A 21600-nucleotide genomic window follows, 5' to 3' on the forward strand; every position below is an offset into this window, starting at 1 on the left:
GTACGGCCAAAACTCGAAAAGTACCTACGCACAAAAATATTCACATGTAGAAAACCGGTCGTACGCCAGGTCCTGCGCACCTTTCCTTTATAAATCACAATCAACGTGAGATTGACCACACGTGAACGAGCCACTGACCCCGCCTTGCCTCCTCCCATAAATTAATATGCAGATGGACTATAAATGCGCTCCTGAGGTCATTTCGTTGTCTGAATTACCGTATTTATTCGAATAAACGCCGCCCTCGAAGAAACGCAGCACCAAAAATGAACGTTAAACGCTGCAGCGTTTATTTGAAGAAATACGGTGACTGTGAGATCGCGGTTCTGACAACAGAGGTGGAGGCGAGAAAATGTGTCCTGTTTGGTGGCCTGTCATCAGGTATTAGTGACAAAAGACAGCACTTTGAGATTTAGCTAAATGTAAAGTGCATTACAAATAAAATTATCATTATTATTATAGGGCCATCAATGTTGTGGGTTCAGAGAACCGGACCATGGCAGAAATTAAGAAGAAATGGTCCGATATAAAACTTTAAATGAAGAAACGAGTGGTGGCGCATCGTAACAGCATGATTTTGTCGTTTGTTTGACAGCCTCAAGTTTAACAGAAGTTATTAAGTGGTGGCGGTATAAACAGAAGGCTATATAGCATTTCCCGTTTTGGGTTTTGGCATTTTGATATGATCATCCACATTAATGATCAAACGTTTATTTTTATGTTTTTTGAATAGTCAACGTCATAAACGTACTAGTGGAAACTTTATTTAGTAATGTTTGGTGAGTTTCGGCACTTTTCAGTTGAAATTCGCCATGTTACAGAGCCAGACAAGACTTTGCGGACGGTCCGCACATTCTCACGTCTGCTCAAAAGTTTCCGTGACGGCCCGCACATTCTCACGTCAAGTAAATCTTTATACGTCACAAAGTGTGCGTGAAAACCATCGTACGCAAGCTTTTTGTGCGTACGCAACGTTTATACATGAGGCCCCTGGAAATTTGGAATTTATTGAGTGTGTACAACGTCAGCACACGTTAGCAACAACTCATACATACTACGCTCTGGATAAAAGCGTCTGCTAGACTCTACGTTCTAGTAAGACAGCAATATCAGCGAGCCCTCAGCATTAGTACCGCAGCTAAAAGTCTAGGAAAGTTTAGGCTATTTTTTGCTATACTTACACTACGAACATTCATATTTAGCACTAGCGTTGCATAGGCTACGTCTTTAGTGCTGCTGCTGCTGCTAGCTATCTCTGACTGACTCAGGCACAGCTCGGCTACACAGGTGGCGGCGCCAATCAGTTTCAGAGCTAAGGCGGGGCTACAGATTGTCCCTAAAAAACACGAATATCTTACAGTAGTTCCGCAATACATTAATTAATTTGCACGCGAGTTTATACATTTTTATACCGTGTATTCTCCATGTAATTTCACGAGCCGAACCGTGACGCCCGTACTAATACATCTACCGTTCCACCCCTACTAAACAGGTAAATAAATTATCGAGATGGAGCAGCATATTTCTTTCACCTTCCATGTTCATCTTGACATTATAGCTATAGAGCAAAAGCTACCCCCAATGCCATGGCAACTGAACGTCATCGTATCTGAAAAGCTCCGTGGACCCCGTCCATACTAGCCTACTACGCAAACCCGGCGTTTTCAAATGTCTCCGTATGGGAGGGGAGCGCAGTTGTCAGTGTCCGAATACACCGTATAAGGCCGAAATAAGCTTCTGCGTCTCCATTTACGGCGACATTTGTATGCGTTTTAAAATGTACTCGGGCTAGTGTGGACGGGCCTAAGCTGCGTGTGGTGCAGGGAACATCTCGTGATCAGACATTAGGTGTATTCTACTCAATGCAGCCGGCTGCAGCCTACAGATTGGAGAAAGAGTTTATCAGCCCAATACATAAAATTACAAATTTTCCGACTTTACAGAGCCGTTTATAACTCCTCCCCGACTGCTAGCGGGAACTCTCGCTGGTCATTTCATGCAGCCGCAGCCGATGTTGAACGCATCTATTGGTTTACGGAGAGCTAGATTGGCTTTGCAAAAAATAACTTTGATACGGAGCGTTCTATTAACGGAATGACGCATTTTAAATATCGCTCGATCACGTGAATTTGATCAAGGGAAGCCGAAATCGTGATTAAATTCGATTAATTGTGCAGCCCTATAAAAGACACACCCGTCTTTGGTTGTAGTACAGGGGCGGATCTAGAGATTTTCATTCGGGGTGGCAACGGGGTGGCAGAAGGAAGTTGTTGGGTGGCCTCCTGTAGGTGAATCTAAACCCAAAGTAGGTGGGTACAGTACTCCCTATGGTAAATGATTATGCTATAACATTGTAGTTTAAATTAAACAGTAACATTAATATTATTTATTGAAATGTTCTGTAATCTACAAATAATATTTTTCCATGGGGTGGCAGTATTTTTCCAGAAATTCCACCCCAGCATTCAAAAAAGAGGAGAAAAACACTCCAATTAAAAGGCATGGAGTAATTACCTCGTAACATCTTGTATTATATTTGGTAGGCCAACTGCTATCTTACATTCACAATATCAAAACAAACGATTGAATAATTTGATTGAATTAATTTGCTTTGATTCAGTGTGTGATATTCTACAGTTTACAAGTTTGATGTGAGTCCCTCTAATTTGGATAGTTGATGATCCAGTGTGTCAATGGGGACAGGAATGTCATGGGTTGAACAGAAGAGCAACTAAATTTGACAATGGCCCAACGGACATAATTAACTTTCCACTACTGTGACATGTTTTGAAGATTAGTGGGGTTATGCTGTACCTGGTTTGGCTGGGGTGGAGAAGGATCCAAACCCTTGGGCAGCCACACTCCCTCCACCAGTGCTAAAGGTACCGCTGGGTTTCTGTTCTCCGAAGGATGAGGTCTGGCCGAAGCCAAAGGTCTTGGCCCCGCTGCTTCCAAACAGACTACTGGAACCTAGCGAAGGAAGAGAGGAGGGGAGTTGTTTTATTTATTTATTTACACTTGCATAAACACAGAAGGTTCTTATTGTGGTTTACTTGGTGTGCAAGTACCCCTCATCATTTAGAGACAAGGTGCACAAGTAATTTATTAACTTAAACTTAGAGCTAGAATGTGTAATTGTTTTTGTTATACTGGTTGAAGGTCTCTTCACATCCTGATAGCATCAATAATTTAAGTGGTCTAAATGTGGAAAAAAATGAAAACTACTATTCTACTATTCTGATGAAGGGGACAGGACTATTGACCAATTATTGCATTTGGGCCGAAGGTAATGATAGGATGTCCTTCCTGTCTGTCAATCTATATTTACGCTACGCCGTGCAGCTTGTTTGCACAATCACGTCATTAGCACAGGTTCCTTGTTGCTGTGCAGAGCGAACGATGGGGGGCGAACTGCAGCAACCTTGTGTTCCTCCTGAACCACAAGTAAAAGCAAAAACAAAAGACTGTTTTAGAAACATCAACAAATTAAAAACGTCTAGATCAACAGCAGTCAACAACATCAACATAGGCGTTGCTTTTCCACGCAGGATAAAATGCGGGAATTGAAGGAACTGAAAACCAACACCATGATTGCGGTTTTTGTTTTGGACAAGTAATAACATGGTTTAAATTGTTTTTGATTTTTTTTGTTAATGCAATTACGTTTTTAGCTCATGTAGTTTGTGTACATGTTAGTGTAGGTGTGATAGAGGAGGCATGACGTTTTAAGACACCTCTGAAGCGAGGGAGGGCTTTCAAAGCTAGCTTGCTAACTGCTAGCCTCTCTGAATTACACAATAGCTTTAAGGACTGGTCAGTTGAGAGGAGTTTCAAAAATGATAAAGGAAATACAGAACTACAAGACAGAAATGTTAAATGTTTTAACTGGACCCATCCAATTCTGTCTGCACTGAAAGGAGGTGGTATTTGTTTTTCTCCTAAAACATCTCAAAGATGTGACATTAAAATTCCAACCATGTGAGGACAATCAACGTCATCCCCTGCATTCAAACTCAGTTGATGTTCAACTGTGAAGCAGTGCATGTCCCCCTTCCCCTTTTGATCTTTGCTTCATTTTGATCGGTCTCCCTTTAATAGGTGGCAAAATTCTATGGTCATTTTGGCAGATCTGTTCCCAGACGTTGAACATCCAACTCAAAAGGCTATATTCTAGCAGGGGGCATTTTGACTATATTGAGACAGTGTGTATTTGCACAAAACATTGGTTATTTAGTTGATCACTCAATTTCAAGAAAACCACGACATTTAAAATAAAAATGGCTATTGAGTATTGTTGGATGAGTCCTGTGTCACTGTGAATCAAGTTCAACATAGCCAGGATATATTTTTGTTAGCTGGCTTTACTAAGCCTAACCCCTTAATTACAGGCAGGGCACGTTACAGCTCCGACGGGGCTGCCGGAGGTGATCGCTGCAACTCTTGTCAATGCTTGTGTTTACACCAGACGCGCCACGCCTCAGAAGCGGCTCTCCACTCTACTTTGTGAACGATGGATAGCTTTTTTTTGATGGATGCCGTCAAAGCTGTAGAGTTCACAGTGAAATATAGATACAAAATCATTTAGGATTAATGTATTTTTAACACTAGAAGCGCCAAGACAGTTTTCCCTACTTATAGCGCAGTTAGTGAGTCTTCAGACAGGGACATTGTTACTGACACGTAATGGTTGCTAGAAGGCGCTTCTTGTATGGAGCTAAAGGCAAGGTGGGAAAATGTACTTGCCTTTGTCAATCAGTCATTATTTTCCGGGATTGTTAGTTGGTGATTATTTCATTACAATGTTTGTTGTCTAGTCCTTCAATCCTTAAGCAAAATGTAATTTATTGGCATATATGAATGACCTGTCGGACATCTTTCCTCTGCTTTGACACACGGGTAAAGCGTTATTATATTAATCTACTTACCTGGTTGGCTGGGTTGGCCAAAGCCCCCGGTGCTTGGTGTAGCTCCAAAGGGGTTCTTGCTGGCTGCATCATCACTAGGTTTTCCCCCCAGGCCACTAAAAAAAACCCCACAACCAGGGGCGGCTGGGGCAGTGGAGCCTGACCCAAACAGACCCCCGCCAGATGGCTGCTGCTGCAGGAGTTAAACAACGGGGAAAAACAGTCAGAAAAGTGCTGATGTTTAAGAGTGAGTTCTTGTGTGCGTGTCTAAATTCTTTAATCAAAGAGAAACATTTACACATACAAACACAAATATTTTGGGATGATATGACTGTGACAATGTTACCTGTCCAAAGACACTCCCTCCACTGGGCTGCTGTCCAAACACTGAAGAGGTGGCGGAGCTTCCGAAAGCTGGAAAGAGACAAAACAGTAGTACTATATACTGCTACTGATGCGTGTAGGGGAAAATTACTAGAGCAGTATTCATTTCATCAATGAAAACTGTGACAGTTAAGTTGTTAAGTAGTTGTGTGAGTAGTTCATGTTTTTACCATTTGCCTGTTTGTCATATTACTAAAGTTAGTGTTGAAGTCACTCAATATAATAAACATTAAGGATCACTGAATATTAATAATTTGTAAGGAAAGTAGGCTTGTTTTTTAGTCAAGGGGGCGTGAAGTGAGTTGAAAGACTATGGCCTGTGTGTTTTGGATTCCCACAAAGACTGTGGCTTATGTTTTGTTGAGTATTTTTTTAAATTAGTGCTGTCAGTTAAACACGTTCTCAACTGCGTTAACGCAAACCCATTTTAAAGGCGTACGTTTTTTTATCGTGAGATTAACGTTCTTTTTGGCCTAGCAAACTTTGTAGTTTTTTTCACATGCTGTTGCAACAACTAGTGACAAAAGAAAAACTACAACACCACACCAAATCTAGCTAGACCGGAAACAAAACAACAGGCACGCCGCACACACTTATTTGGGCTTGCGAGCCGGCTAAAGAGTAGTAGGCTAACGTTACGTTTTGGGTGGATGGCGAGCGCGAGACGCAGAAATGGATGCCAATAAGATTCTGAATGGAAAGTTTACTTTTAAAAAGTAAAAAATTTACTGATAAAAAAACATTTGCACTAGGCAAGCTTTTCATGTTGATAAGAGCATTAAAATGAAGAAAATAAATTATGGGACAAAAATAAATCAAGGGACATTTGGAATAGATAAAATGTGCGATTAATTGTGAGTTAACTATGACATTAATAAGATTAATCGTGATTACATTTTTAATTTTTTTGACAGCACAATTTTTTTGTTATATTGGGAAACCACAAAGATTGTGGCAGGAGATACCGCAAACACTGTTGCTCGAAATACCCCAAAGCCGGAGGCTTGTGTGTTTTGGATTACCACAAAGACTGCGGCCTGTGTTCAGAAGGGTTTTATTACTTTTATTACTTGTATTATTGTTTTTATGTAAAACACCTTGAGCTGCAATTCTTGTATGAAATGTGCTATATAAATAAAGTCTTATTATTAATATTATAACAAAGATCTTTAATCATATAATACAGTATGACCATGGAATGTATTTAACAACTAAAATAATGCTTTACACATCCAGTTGTCAAACTAATGCTCAGATTTGTTCACCAATTCATATTTAGAGTCTTGACAACGTTCACAGGGTTCGTACAGATACTGTATAATGAAATTCCAGTACTTTCAAGGACTTTTCAGGCACTATTTTGGGGGTTTACAAGGACTACAATCAGAGATCTCATTTATAAAACATATACTTTATTTACTTTAAATAAATACTTATTAAAGCTACATGTTATTCAATCAAGAGCAGAGAGTGATTTTCTCTTTTTCTTTTATTAACATTAATGAGATGGACAGCAGTAGGTTTATTAGATGGCTGTCTCTTTAAGACCTGATGCACATGTCGCAGATCTGACACAATTCCAGTTCTTCCAGCTCTTCACCTTCATTTAAGACTTGTTTGCAAACACAAGAGAAGTGTATTATATGGGAACTTCTAGGCTAGAAGCTACGATCTCTGCTTGCTTTCCCATTTATCCTGTTTTCAAATGTTTGCCCCCTGAACATGTATTTTTTGAAAACTGGAACAAGTTTACTGGATGCGATTATTAAAAGAAATTGCGCTGCTCTGTGTAGGCTACTTATAAGGAATGACAAAGAAGAACGTTTTGAATTATAACAATTGAAAATGGACCACGGTCGTGAATGCTGTGTTCCAGGCTGTACAGGGAAGGCTAACACTCACAGTCTTCCCAAGGAGCCAAACATTCGACAGGCATGGCTGCTGTTTGTCTATGAGAAGATCCCGGCGAAGTTCGACACTCAATCATTCATTTGCTCTGAACATTTCACCCAAGACAGTTTTGACAACCTTGGACAATTTCAAGCAGGATTAGCTAGGAAGCTGAACCTGGAAAGAGGTGCTGTTCTGACAGTATGCTCATTGCAACCGCAAGCTGTAAGGACAGTATGATTTTGTCGCTAACAGGTATTAGCAATGCCAACGTATCCTGTATATAGCATAGGTAGAATGCTAAATACGTTTCTACACACATCAAATGACTCTAGCTAGACTAGCTGTAGTCAGCATTAGAAGGGAAGCTTCCGAAAAAATAGCCAGAAAACAAACAGCAGTCTGGCTTATTGCTAACACCTGTCTAGATAATCTATTTGAAAGAACTGGAGAAAGGAAGGTAGTAGATACAGGATACGTTAGCATTGCTAGTAACTGTTACCGACAAAATCATACTACAGTTTGCGGTTGTGATGAACGTAAGGTCGGAACGCACCTCTTTTCATTAACAGCTTCATAGCAAATCCTGCTTTACATTGTCCCAGGTTTTCAAAACCGTCCTTGGTGACATGGTTCGCGCAAATGTGTCGAGGGTCAACCTGCACAGGGATCTTCTACGCTATGGTATAGACAAACATCAGCCATGCCCGTCTAGTCAATGTTACCTAGACTCTAGATCAACTGCTTTTTATTAATGCTGATTTGCAAGGAATGCAAGAACAGCTAGATAGCAAAAACACCTAGACTGTAGGCATGAAAACTAGTTTAGTTTGCTAACGCAAGAGCATAGGTAAAAATGTGTGATGATTTAGCCTAGTTTATTGGCAATGGGGCTAACATCATTTCGTGTTCCTGACTGTGTTTCACTCAAATAAATAACCTGTGTTGTCATGTACATCTACAATTCAAGGTGCATGTTTGTCCAGATCTATTTTTCAGCAAGATAGCTAGAGCTAACTGAAGCTAAATTGAATCACGATAAATTGTTTGCTAAGCTGTAGTGCTAATGTTACCCACCTTAGGCTAACCCGTTTGCTTCGACAACAGAAGTGGAAACAACTAACGTAATCTTTTCAAATGATATCTAGTCAATCTGTTGAAAACAGTGTTGTGTAGATAATAGATTTATTTCAAAGTTTTTATTTAAAGTCTCCATCTTCGTTGTTTCAGTGAGTGCTGATGGCCGTGTTGCATCTTTGCTCCGCAGCTTCACTCGTTATTAACCAACCAATCAGCGTGCCAGCTCATTTATGTATTCACGAGCGTACCATAAAAGGAGAAAACCTAGCGTTTTTTCCCGGCAAAATTTCTCTGGATGCATCAGGGGGCATAGAACAGCACCTGGGCCATTTCCAGCCCAACTAATGTTAAATACTCTATTCGGAAACCTTAAGGAACAGTGTGAAATACCCCAAAAACCCAGTCAATCACCCCTTTAATGATTTATACTGCAATGCAAATTCGGCTATAAAACAACTTTATGAATTTAGAAAATAGGCATGGACTATTTTAAAAAGCATTTCGGTCTTGTTTACAGTCCAAGCGCGAGCAACATTTTTGGGCCTTTATTTGAGCGCAAAATAGTTGAGCTTTATGTAAAATAAATAGGGCTGTCAAAGTTAGTGCAATCTCACTTTAACGCGACAAGTTGCCGTTAACGCAGGTTTCTTTTTGACCCTGGGAATCACCTGTGAGAGGGATGGAAATTAATTGTTTTGTCCACCGGCCACTGTGGCTGGTGGATTTCAAAATGTACCAGCCACTCAATGTTTTTACCAGCCACTTTCTGGTTTTTAACCGACTGTGTAACTGCATGTGAAAATTAATCAAAATTAATACTACAAGATCTACAATACTTAGGTAGTTTATTTAATCTCAAGTCTCAATTAAACACTGACACTTTCTCTTTCTCTCTTATACATACACAAACCACAAACTGATATACATTTCATTAAATGGGTAGGGTAGATTAAACAACAAACCAACATTCCTCCACCCATCCTCCACACTCCCAGTACAATTTACTTCTGCTCATCAGAATCAGATTCTGAAGTTTTAGAGGTGCTTTCCTGAGCGGTCTTCTTCCACGACAGGGCGAACAGCACCCAACGCGAAGCAGAGGGGTGTAGCTTCGCTCTGAAGGGGCTTATTTTCCCGATAATGACAACGGCATTTTATACATTATCCCGCTTATTACACGGCTACTTGCCCCAAATAACTGAACACTGTCTTTTTACAATTTAGATGTTACCATTCGTAGTGTTGGTCAGCAGAGAAATAGTTTACCAAAGATGTTGAACTTCAAAGACGTTGAACATTCTTTAGGCTTCAAGTCAGCTGACGTCGCTAAGCAACGGAGTACGCTGGGGTTGAAAAGTTACCGGACTACTTGCGGAGTGTTACGAAAGACGTGAATCCGAGGCAAAAGGCCACTTCTCTTGACAGCAGGCAGTAATACATAGCAATGGTCTGTTATCGAAAAATAATTGACCGCAGAACGTTGGGAAGCCCCCTTCAAGTGAATGAGGTATTCTACAGCATTAACAACAGCCGTGTAATACTTTTATTTACCCGCCACGGTGGCCGGTAGGTGAAGCAAGTTTACCCGCCACAACACAAAATCACCTGCATTTGGCTGATGCTAATTTCCTTCCCTGCACCTGTCGTCACATGATTTCGACTGCCGACGGTAGCTGAATGATGGAAAGAGGTATTTTAGATGGGAAGTTCCATTTCAAAAAGTTGCGAGACGGCTCGTTTGACAAAATTTAGGCTGTGTGTACTGATTGTCAGGCTGAGTTTAGTTATCACCGGAGTAGGCTACTTCCAGCGAAAACTATCACATGCAACAAAGCACAAAGCTAACAGCAGCGTTAGCGGTAGCAGCAGCAGCGTTTGCTCCGGAAATATATGGCAGACAACACTCGCAAAAGAAGTGAGCAGCTGACTGGGTTCAACAAGATAGAAACTGAATTGTTCAATATTAAGGGCAATCTGTGGTTGCAGTATATGTATATGAAGTATGTTTGACTGAGATTTGAATATTAGGGAGCAGGCTCGTAGTAGGCTATAAGACAACATGTCTTTAAGTTTGTCATATTCCAGAATAAGTCAAATTTTGTGGATGTTTATGATACAGCAGTATAGTTTGAGTGAATAAAACTCCCTCACAATTTAAGTTGTGTTCCATTTGAACTTGTTATATGGAAATGATCATCCAGTTAGGCCTATCTGAAGTTAAGTACACCCTTTTAATGTTATTTCCACAAAAGAATAATTTATTGGGGTAACATTGTAAGAGATTAAATAGATTGAACAATTTTGCGATTAATTGCGATTAATCATATGAAATAATGCGATAAAATATTTTAAACGCTTGACAGCCCTAAAAATAAACATAACCGTTTTTTAAATTTGTAAAACCTCGTCTAGTGAAGGTGATTTCTTTGTCTCAATTTTTCAGCCCCACCCTACATTTCTTAGCCTGGTTTTCCATCGTCATTCTTCTCCCGGTGCTCCCGATGGCCAGTCCGCTACTGCGGAGCTGTGCCACGGTGGTGGATTTTTAAGTCATATCAATTTAAATGCTTGTGCTGTCAGGGGGTGCTGCAGCACCCTCAGCACCCTTAGTTCCCGCAGCCATGGTTGACATCGTTGCTAGCGGTGGAAATGGTTGAGCAGAAACTAGCAATTGCAGGCTGCTGGCGTGCCTTTACGTAGTCTGTGTTTTTTGCTCTGCATGTGCGATTCCTTCACTGCATAAGCATTTCCAGGCACCAACCTTAACCTTAATCAAGCCATTTGTAATCGAACTTTCATTTCCCCATGTTTCTAAGTTGAGTGGCTATCAACCATTGCTGTATTACCTGTTTTGCCGATGCTTTACATCATCAAAATCTGCGCAGTAGGCTACGCTCTGACCTTACCATAGATAACGCAGCGCATATCCCTCGTCTCCCCGCCTTCTTCAGAGGATTCAGAACGCAGCGGCCCGCCTGGTCTACAATCTACCCAGACGCTCCCATGTTACCCCGCTCCTCATCTCTCTCCACTGGCTACCCATCAACGCCCGTATCAGATTCAAGACCCTGGTACTGACCTTCCGAGCAGTGAACGGGACTGCACCCGACTACATCAAGTCTCTCCTGCAACCTTACACCCCCACCCGTCACCTACGGTCTTCTTCAGACAACCGCCTGGTGGTCCCACCGCTTAAGACCGCCCGGTCCCAACACAAGCTCTTCTCCTGCCTGGCCCCCCAATGGTGGAACCAGCTCCCCAACTCCATCAGCGACACTGACTGTCTCCCCACCTTCAAGAAAAGGCTCAAGACGCACTTGTTCCGGGAGTACAACGGCACTTAGGAATGCTTGGCTGGACCTGAGGTTAGTTTCCTCCAGGATCACAATGACTCTTATTGAGTGACTTGTTGCTCTTGTAGGTTAGTTATAAGGAAGTTAAGTCTTGTACTCGCGGTGAAATATTTTACTGCTGATTGTTCTTCTACAGCAGGGGTGTCGAACTCCGGTCCTCGAGGGCCGCTGTCCTGCATGTTTTAGATGTTTCCCTGCTCCAACACACCTGATTCAATTAAAAGGGTTGTTATAACGACCATTCATTCGAATCAGGTGAGCTGGATCAGGGAAACATCTAAAACATGCAGGACAGCGGCCCTCGAGGACCGGAGCTCGACACCCCTGTTCTACAGGTACAGTCCTGCACTTTTTGTGGTTCATGTTGTTTTTAATTTGTAACTTGTATAACTGCATGCTCTTATGGGTCTTCCCTTTTGGCACTTGTTTAGTTTTTTCACAATGTATGCTTCATGTTTTAGCTGCTTGCAATGTTTGGGACTACCTCGTTGTTATGATCAGTGACCTATGCTCTTTGGAAAGCTCTCTCTTGGAAGTCGCTTGGGATAAAAGCGTCTGCTAAATGCATAAATGTTAATGTAAATGCATATAACCTCCAAAAAAAATATTCGACCTGGCAGAACAGGTTGCCTGCATTTTTGCAGGGACATGATACAAAAAAATTTAAGACCCATCCAATCTGAATGTAAGACAATTTCATACTTTTTAAGGCCTTGTTTTTTGGAAAAGTGATTTAACTTAAGACTTTCAGAACAAATACACAAAACAACTAATGGTTCATTTGGAGTGTGGTTTGCTCACATAGCACTATAACAGTACATATCATTTATAATAACCATCAAAAGTCATATTTTGATGATTCAGAATTTATTAAAAACTATGATTCAAAACAGAATGAAACTTCAAGGACCAAGCAGTTCCTTTCCTCTGAAAAGCAGAGACGGAGATTGCACTTTCTGCAAAGCGTATTCGAATATCCTTTTATGCAGTGTCTGCAGTGTCCTCTCGTTGTCTTCACCGGAAATGTGCGACCGTGTCCCTGCGCACATCTGTTGGTGGTTCACATGCACTCTTGGCTGGGACCCAATTAGGTGGACCCCCATTACCTTAGCAGTCTTCTGAGCAGTCACAAGTCTCTGAGGTGTCACAGTTATCAACGTCAAAGGGCTCCCACTGGCTGAAGATGGCCACATTCTCCATGGTGTGTTGACAAGCTGTGTTTGTCAGGATGAGAGAGAAAGCTAGTTGTGCCTAAAACAGTCTCCTGTTCAACATCTTTTTCTTGGGAATATTGAGTCTTGCAGTCCCGTTTGTAGAGGAGACAGGCGTTGATCACAGCAATGATAATAGTGTGCCATAAGATGTAACTATCAGCGGCGCAATTTCATGAGGAACTTGCATTTGGTTCCAAATTAGTCCAGCAAATCCACACAACCCGTGTATTTGTTGTATGCACCCACAATATGAGGTATCTCAACTTCAATGTAGGATTTTTTATGTTCGAGCGTTGAATCTTTTGCACTGGATCAATGCCAGCAAAGGATGACAAGTGTGACTGCCCTGCTTGTCCTTACCATCATCATCATTAGTTGAAAAATCAATGGGTCTCTGATTATCTTTTTCCACGTCCTCAACTTTTTCAACCATCTCCTCATCACTCGAATCACTGGTGTCTGATTCCATGTCAACATCACTCTCCATTTTGGATAACATCAATGACATCATGCACACTGAAGTAAACTCTCCTTGCTGGTGTCATTCTGAAATGGAAATAATAGTTGGAGTATGTTCAAGTATACCTAATTCCAATGCAAATGAATCTTATTCATGCAATACATTCCAATAAAGGCACACAATACTGTCTGGCTAGCCTATTATGCTGTCTACTTAACATTCTAAAAGCAAGATACAACCCCCCAGACCTCTTACATCCCCATATTGCAGCACATTCACACCTGTCCCTGAACAATGCACCATACATGCAACTCCCACATTCCAAAACTGTTACACTTTTACCTGAACAACCATCTTCTAAAGCATTCCGGAAACAGTATTGTCCAGATTTAAAAAAACAGTTGACTATAATTCACTGCTAACATATATATAACATTGGGCCTCATTCTCGAACGCAGTTGAGAAGAATTTAAGAAGGAATTTCTTCTGAATTGGATTTAGGAAAAAATGTGGCATTCATGAAAGTTCTCATCTGGAATTTGTTCTGAACTTTAGAAGACTTTCCGAACTCGAAATAGCAGTCGTAAATCGGCCAGAGTTGTCTCAAATGAGATTCCTTAAAAAACCACAAGGATCAAAGGAATAGCATTTAAGAAAACTCTCTGTGTTTGAAGTGTTAATGAAGTTATGACAAATCGTTGGTGATTGCGTTCACATCAACTGTAGAGACTATGGCAAACCGTTTTATCATTTAACCAATGAATTCTTGATATCCATAATTCGAATTCTTGATATCAAGAATTGCATTTTGGATATCAAGAATTCGAATTTTGGATATCAAGAATTGCATTTTGGATATCAATAATTCGAATTTTGGATATCAAGAATTCAATTCTGGATTTCAACAATTCGAATTCTAGATATCAACAATTCATTGGTTAAATGAGAACATGGCTTGTCATACTTTAAAAAAATAACTAAAAATTGTATTTTTGATAACAATAATTCAAATTTTGGATGTCAATAATTCATTGGTTAAATGATAAAACGGCTTGCCATAACAGACATCCTCGGATTTAAATAATTATAATAATGAACCTTGCTTAATGTGCACACTGTTGGATCCAGTGGAGAACAATTCCACTGCTCATTTTACTGGTATGTTGCACCTGTGCACCGGTTGCTTTTTGCTTGGACATAACTTGCGTTCCTGTTGCTTTCCTAATTGTTTAGATTCTGACTACACACGTCACTGCTGCTGCGTGCCCTTGTAAGGAGCTGTCGGGGCGTGTATGTATGCAAATTCAGGAGCACAAGGACGCGCTTTCAACTTAAACTCTTCCCGGGGAGCACAGCTCAGTAAACTTCTGCTGCGTAGGAACACATTTTCACGCGTTCGTGAATTTGGCGAATGTCTTTTTCTTATGTTGTTTTTCTGAAGCCCTTAAGAAACAATTCAGAAGAAACTTAAGAACATGTTCGAGAATAAGGGCCCATTGATTTATACATTTTCAAATCTGGTCAAAACTGAAAATGAAAACAAATGCCCATTTGTAAAGTGTGAATCATCCAATACATTATATTTCTGTGGGTATTTATCCTGTAACTGAACATTTGAGAAGTGTAATGTCTCCATGTAGAGTGCATGGTGCAATTGCTATTTTAGCTACCATTTTGACCCAACGTTGTAAAATTACAACAAAGAAAAAACAAGCAGAAAATCAAATGTGATGCATCAATTCCACAATAACTTAGTCTTTACATGACCTACATATTCTAACAATCACCCCAAAAAATATTTCATGGAATTTACTTACTTCAATGTTGATATGTCCAGTCAAATGAAACAAGGAGATTCGCTTCCAAGAAAGTTGGCAGGTGGAATGAGTTCATGGCCTTATAGCCAGATCTATATACACATTTAGTAACCAATGGCATATGAAAATGTGGTCTTAAAAAAAAAAAAGAATTGGGGGAAAATGTTTTTTTTGGGAGCGCTAACGGTGACGTTGTAATATTACAACAAGGAGTCTTACAGGGTTCAGTCACTCCTGTGAAGCAATTTGCACACAAGTGTGTGACTGACAACCCATAAAGTTGCCTCCAAAAACTTTTAATTAAGTCACAGACAGTTGCACAGCACACAAACACATCCTTCTTTAAAACACACACTCACCTGAGGGCTGTCCGAAGCTGAACCCAGTAGAAGACGTGGTGGTGGTGTTGCCCCCGAAAACAGACCCCTGCCCAAACCCAGAACTCTGCTGTCCGAAGCCCGGGGTGGCACTCTGCCCAAAAATCCCTGTGCTGTTCGCCGTACTGGCACTGTTGGAGGTGCCAAAAGAGAAAGAGCTGGCATTGCTTGCAATGGGGCCTCCAAACAAACTCCCTTCAGCGGTTGTAGTGGCACTACTGGATGCTGCTACAGGGGTGGCAGTTGCCACATGTTGACCAAATCCAGGACTGGGGCCAAATGCCGACTGGCCGAAGCCGAAGCTGGCAGCAGAGCCAGTTGTATTAGGGGCAGGCTGTCCAAACCCACCCCCCTGTCCAAATAAGGTTTGGGTGCCAAAGTCTCCTCCTCCGGTATTGGCACCAAAGCTGGGAGTGCAGAAGCTGGTCGCGGCCGAGGCTAGGGCTGGAGCAGGGGCTGAGGAGGCTGGAATCAAAACAGGCTGCTCAAAGACTGAGGCCGAGGATATAGGCGCAATGTTAGCCATGGTCGGGGTGAGGGTGGTGGCAGTGGGGGCGGCAGTATTGATGACAAGTGTGAGGTTGGGGACTGCCATGGATGTGTCATCAGGAGGAGTGGGCTGGGCACAAATAGACCCAGGCTTTTCAGAGGTGGCGAGGGGGTGATAGGGAGGTGGTGGTGGGGCAGATTCCAGAGTTAGGGGAGGAGAGGGAATTGGAGTCAGAGCGGTTTCTTGGGTTGATTCAGGATTGACGATGGGGGAGAGTGGAGTGATGCCACCCTTAGTAGGCGGGGTGACTGACACTGGCAGGAAAGGGGCCAATGATGGGGTTGCGACGTGGAGCGTTGAGGTTTTTTCAAAAATCAAGGCAGTGAGTGCGGGGTTGATGGTGGGGGGTACGTCACCTGCAGAGACAGAACCAGCAGAGAGGGGAGGAGTGTCTTCTCTCTGAGGTTCAAGGGATGGCTCGCGTTCTGGGGACAGGGTAGGGTCCAACAGAGGTGTGGGGGCTTTGGGCTTCTCCTCTGGATTGGGGGAAGAACAGGGAATGGCCGTTGCCAAGAGGCTGCAAAAGGATGTTGTCATTGCAGAGGCCCCCGAGAATTTAGGCTTGGCTGCTGATGGTTCGGGTGGTTTGGTGGTCTTGGACAAGTCTTTAGCTTCAGACTCAACCTCAGCTGGTTTTCCTTGCTGTACGGCTGCTCCAAAATGAAAGTGTACCGCTCCAGCACTTACATCTAGCCCGCCTTCATTGTTGGGCTGTCCAAAACTGAAAGCAGATGGCTTGGTGACATCTTTAGCTTCCTCGTCACCTTGGCCTACTCTCAATCCAGAGAAAATCCCCAGGGTCTCCCCCCTTACTTTGGGCCCTTGGGGCTCCACTGGGAGTGCAGGGCTGATGGAAGATGGCCGGGCAGCCTCCCCTGACATGCTTGGAGGGGGAGTGGGCAAACTGTCACCTTCCAAGGCTGGTGAGGTGGAATTGGGGGTAAAAGAGAAAGGCCCCTCTTCCACTTTGCAGAACATCTTGCCCGCATTGCTGCTACCACTGAAGGAGAATTTAGCCACATCCTTCACTGCAAAGAAAGACGGAGGGAGGGAGAGGGGAAGGGATAGAGAAAAAATGGGCAAGGCAAAGAGAAAGACATAAAAAACATAAATAAATTAAGGATAGAGAGTGTGAGGCAGTGAAAGTAAGGAGGAGGCGAGAGACAGAGTGAGATAAGGAACAGAACAGACAAAAACAAAGAAGAGAGAATGGAGATACCGAGAAACAAAAATGGTTATAACATTTACTTACTCAACTTTGCTGCATTTTCTTAGCTTGTGTTGATCAAATGAGCAAATAACTTTTATTTATTATTTAAAATCTATAATATATAGATATTAAAATCAACTATAGGATCTACTTATGGATATCAAAAGGTTTTGCATATGAGTGTTACCTTGAGAGTTTGCAGCTTCTTGGGTCACTGATGAGAAACTGAAGCCACTGATAGACCTGTCAAACCCCCCAAAATTCAGAGAGTAATCAGGAAGCATTACACACATGCTGTGTCAGAGAACTTTTAATGTACTGTATACCTTTCAAACTAACAGTGTCAAAAAGGATTTCCTCAAAACTTTGTTGTTGGGGGTAATGTGTAATGCTTGAGTACTCAGATTACTCTTTTGTTGTAAAGAGTAAAAACGTGAGACTTCCGGTTATGGCGCGCTGCTAGGTAGACGTATGACAGAAAGCTCCCATGTACAATTCATAGAAAAGTAATCAGGAAGTCACTAAGAATTACCTAACAGTTACTACTGATCCCTAAACACAACAAACAGCTAAAATGCCAACGAAACCGCAACCAAAGACTTTAAAGTCCACTAAACCAACCGACGGCTCCTCCAGCCCAACGAAGCTAATTAGTTCCAATACTAGCGACAACGACACAATTAGCCCTGGTCAAATTCTTAACGCTATTCACACAATGAAGGAAGATTTGGTGTCAAGGTTTGATGGGCTATCGGGCGCTATTCAGGGAGTGCAAGGCAAATTAAAGGCATTGACTGGCCGAATGACCGAAGCTGAGGACCGAATTTGCACCAAAGAAGATGACTTAACATCTGTAAAAACACAGACCACCAGCAAAGCAAATTTATGCTATGGATGAGCTACTGCTTAAGGTGGATGACTCGGAAAACCGAGCACACCGCTCGATTGTGTGGTTGGTGGGTCTGCCTGAGTTAACATAAGGAAAAGTGGATACCTGAAGCTCTTGGTGAAATCAACTTTACTGGGCCATTGCTTACAGAAAGGGCACATCGAGTTGGTAGAATCAACAGTAAGGATGGGAACCAACAAACCGCTGCACGACCCAGAGTGGTGTTGATGAAGTTTCTGAACCACGCCGACAAGGTTCGAGGGATGAAAGCGGCAAGAATCAAGAGAAAGATACTGGTCGACGATAACAATTTCATGCTTTTTACCGACATACCGACATCTGCTAAAACGTAGAAAAGTCTTCGATTCAGCAAAGAAAGAACTGGCCTCCCTTTCAATCCGCGACCTGCGTTACAGAATAATTCACCCAGCTACACTTCTGGTGACCATCAGGGGATAGGGTGACCAGAAGCATGACCCTGAAAAGGAGGACACTTGGATCCAAAAAGGAGAACAAAGGGTCTAAAAGGAGGACACACCCAAAAAGGGGTTAGTCAAAAAAAAAAAAAGACCATTTCCCAAACTATTTAAATTGTAATAGAAATTTAAATATATTTACATTTAGTCTATTTTAGCAGACGCTCTTATCCAGAGCGACTTACAGTAAGTACAGGGACATTATCCCCAAGGCAAGTAGGGTGGAGTGCCTTGCCCAAGGACACGTCATTTTGTACAGCAAGGAATCAAACCGGTAACCTTCTGATTAATAGCCTGACTTCCTAACCGCTCAGCCATTTGACCCATCTGGTATATAATTTGGTCAGTTCAGCAGCAGTTTTTTAGGGGCTGGAGCCCCCCTCAAAGTTTCATTAGCCCCCCCCCCCCCAAAAAAAAAAAAATTTATAACACAAAAACATATTTTACATCTAGATTTGCACTAAAAGGATATTTGAAAAAATTATTCTGGGGGAACATGCCCCCAGACCCCCATAGTTTTGCTGGGTCACAAGAAAAATAATAGGTTTTATCTAGGGGCTTAGCCCCCCCCCAAAAGTAGGAACCTAGATTCGCCCCTTGAACTAGCATTATCCTTGTGCCGTTGTGTAGCGCAGGCATGCTGCTCTAAAGCCCCTTTCCCCCTTCTAGTACTACTCACGTCCATATCAATGCGACAGAGCTTACAGAAGGCATTATATTGATCTTTGCTGCTCTTAAAGGTGGAGTTCTAAACTCCACGTAGGTTTGAAGGAGGTCTTTCTTTTTGGCATCTAAAAGCCTACGCGAGTGGTAAATTGCAACGGTGGGCAGGAAGGGTCAAAAAGGAGGACAAGCAACAGCGGCCCGGACAAAGGGCTGGAAAACCAGACTGTACGGACAAAATGCAGACGTCTGTTCACCCTATTGGGAAGACGGCAGACTTTCGACACTGCATCAGAAGTGGAGGCTTTTGTGCAATAATTTAAGTCTGAGCAAAGCTGGGCAACGTTGGGTGCTGAGTAGGCTAATGTGTTTAGTGTTGACACAATGCAGGTAACTTTATTTTTCCTGGACTGTTTAAAGAATGCAGCCGCAATACGGGCAGGGTAATCTTTTCCTGGACTGTTTAAAACTGTTAATTTAAGCCTTATGTTTAGCTGCAAAGTGGCTACTTCTGATTGCAATACACAATAAATTAACTTTTAACATTTTGCATGGAGCTCCAACATGATCGCTGACCAGGCTGTTCCTCGTCATGTGTGTGGACCAGCTTAGTTCCATAGTCAGACTCTGTTCAGGGGTCTATTGGAAGTGTGATCTAGGGGAGGGAAGCGTGTACTTTGTTTGTTTGAGAAGTACACCCTGTTATCTTTACATTTTAAGTTTTTTTTTCTAAAATATTCTTTCTATTGTATATTCAATTCCATCCCTCACTTACAATGTAGTATTATGTCAAGCCATTTGAACTCCAGTTCACCTCTTGGAATGTAAGAGGTCTAAGCTTAAGCAAGTAATGAGTAGGATTACTAAAAGCTAAGATAGTCTTTCTGCAGGAGACGCACTTAATACCTTTCACTACCAAGATGTAGTGAATGTGAGGAGATGTCCAGGTTGAGTTTTTTCTGCTTCATCTAGTTCTTACTCACTTGGGGTTATCACTCTGATACATAACTCCCTACTTTTTCATCTCATCAATGTGGATGAAGACCAATATGGGAGATACCTTACAGGGCTCTAGAATGCGACCAAAATGTGAACGGGTGCGACTAAAAATTTTCGTAGGTCGCCCCGGTTCACCTAACCTCCTCGCATCCGCTGCCTTTCCAGGAACGAAGCGTTTGTTTCTTCTTTGACGGAACTCACACTCATGGTTGGATCGTATCGTGGTCTAAACTAATCAGAGACAGAGATGGGGCGGGTCTTTGCGTTTGATTGGCTGTGGTCCAGGTATTCCTGTAGGCCTACACTGCTCCGTGCTGTGTGATTGAAATTACGACCTGAGCACCAGAGAATCAGTTATGGCTGACCTGAACATTGTACGGCCCGCGGGCCACAACCGGCCCACAGGCTGTCCCAATCCGGCCCGTGTGAGGTAAATCAAAAATTAAAAATAAATGTGTTGAGAGCTAGTAAATATGTAGTCCTGAAAGACTCGTGATCAGGCGATTTACATGTGTGCGCTTGCGCAACCTCACCGACAGGAGAGCTGGCTGTTGGTTAGCCCTCGAAAATGAAAAACGAAAGGTTGATACAGAATGTAGAGTTTTTAACAAGACATGGACTTCTAAGTATCTGTTTACCGAGGTCAAAGTCAAAGCTGTGTCCTTAGTTCGCTTAAGTTGCTGTGTTGAAGGATTATAATTTGAATCGGCACTAAGGGACTCAAGAAAATAACTAACGCGGACATAATAAGAACTTGACTGATTCAGTGGGGGCGGGGTGATGGTTTGCTAGTTGAATTGCAGACCCGGATCATCACCTGTCCTTCGCATATCCACCTCAGACATTCAGCCAGATTTCGATGCACTTGTTCAAACCCACTGGATTCCTCTCACAGAACAAAATGAACTGAAAAAAAGTATTGGTTTTTGGTATAAAGTTGATCAATTGCATATCTTGTAACATACTGCAAAACAACTTTTCAGTGTTTGTGAAGATTAACTATTTACAAATAAAATGAAACACTGATTGAATGATCATTTTAGTTTTTACTGTTACTTCGATAGTCTTTTCCTAATTGACCAACATGTAAAATATTTATATAAATTATTACAGAATATCCTTATTCTTCTAATAACCAGTAGCAGTTAATCAAAATATATACTTTACTGCTTTTTACAATGGGGGAAAATGAATAGTGAGCAGAATTAAATTCAAGTTATTGTTGATGCGGCCCACCAACACATTTCAAGTTTCTCATGTGGCACCTTTTCAAAATTAATTGTCCACCCCTGAGTAACGGAACTGGGCCATGGAGCTAACCCATGGAGCTAGGA

General features: G+C 42.0%; 1 protein-coding gene across 2 annotated transcripts in view; it reads right to left on the minus strand.

The window, feature by feature from the left end:
• nup214 (nucleoporin 214) overlaps positions 1-21600 on the minus strand; it is a 180962-nt gene that overhangs the window by 32761 nt on the left and 126601 nt on the right. For both annotated transcript variants that reach the window (XM_047018075.1, XM_047018076.1), the window contains 5 exons: positions 17427-17482; positions 15462-17057; positions 5251-5318; positions 4926-5097; positions 2815-2970 (listed from right to left, as the gene is read on the minus strand). In XM_047018075.1, the coding sequence (XP_046874031.1) occupies positions 2815-2970; positions 4926-5097; positions 5251-5318; positions 15462-17057; positions 17427-17482 (2048 nt within the window). The remainder of the gene's footprint in view (positions 1-2814; positions 2971-4925; positions 5098-5250; positions 5319-15461; positions 17058-17426; positions 17483-21600) is intronic.

The sequence above is a fragment of the Hypomesus transpacificus genome, unplaced genomic scaffold (genome assembly GCF_021917145.1).
Source record: "Hypomesus transpacificus isolate Combined female unplaced genomic scaffold, fHypTra1 scaffold_89, whole genome shotgun sequence".
NCBI classification, from domain to species: Eukaryota; Metazoa; Chordata; class Actinopteri; order Osmeriformes; family Osmeridae; genus Hypomesus; species Hypomesus transpacificus.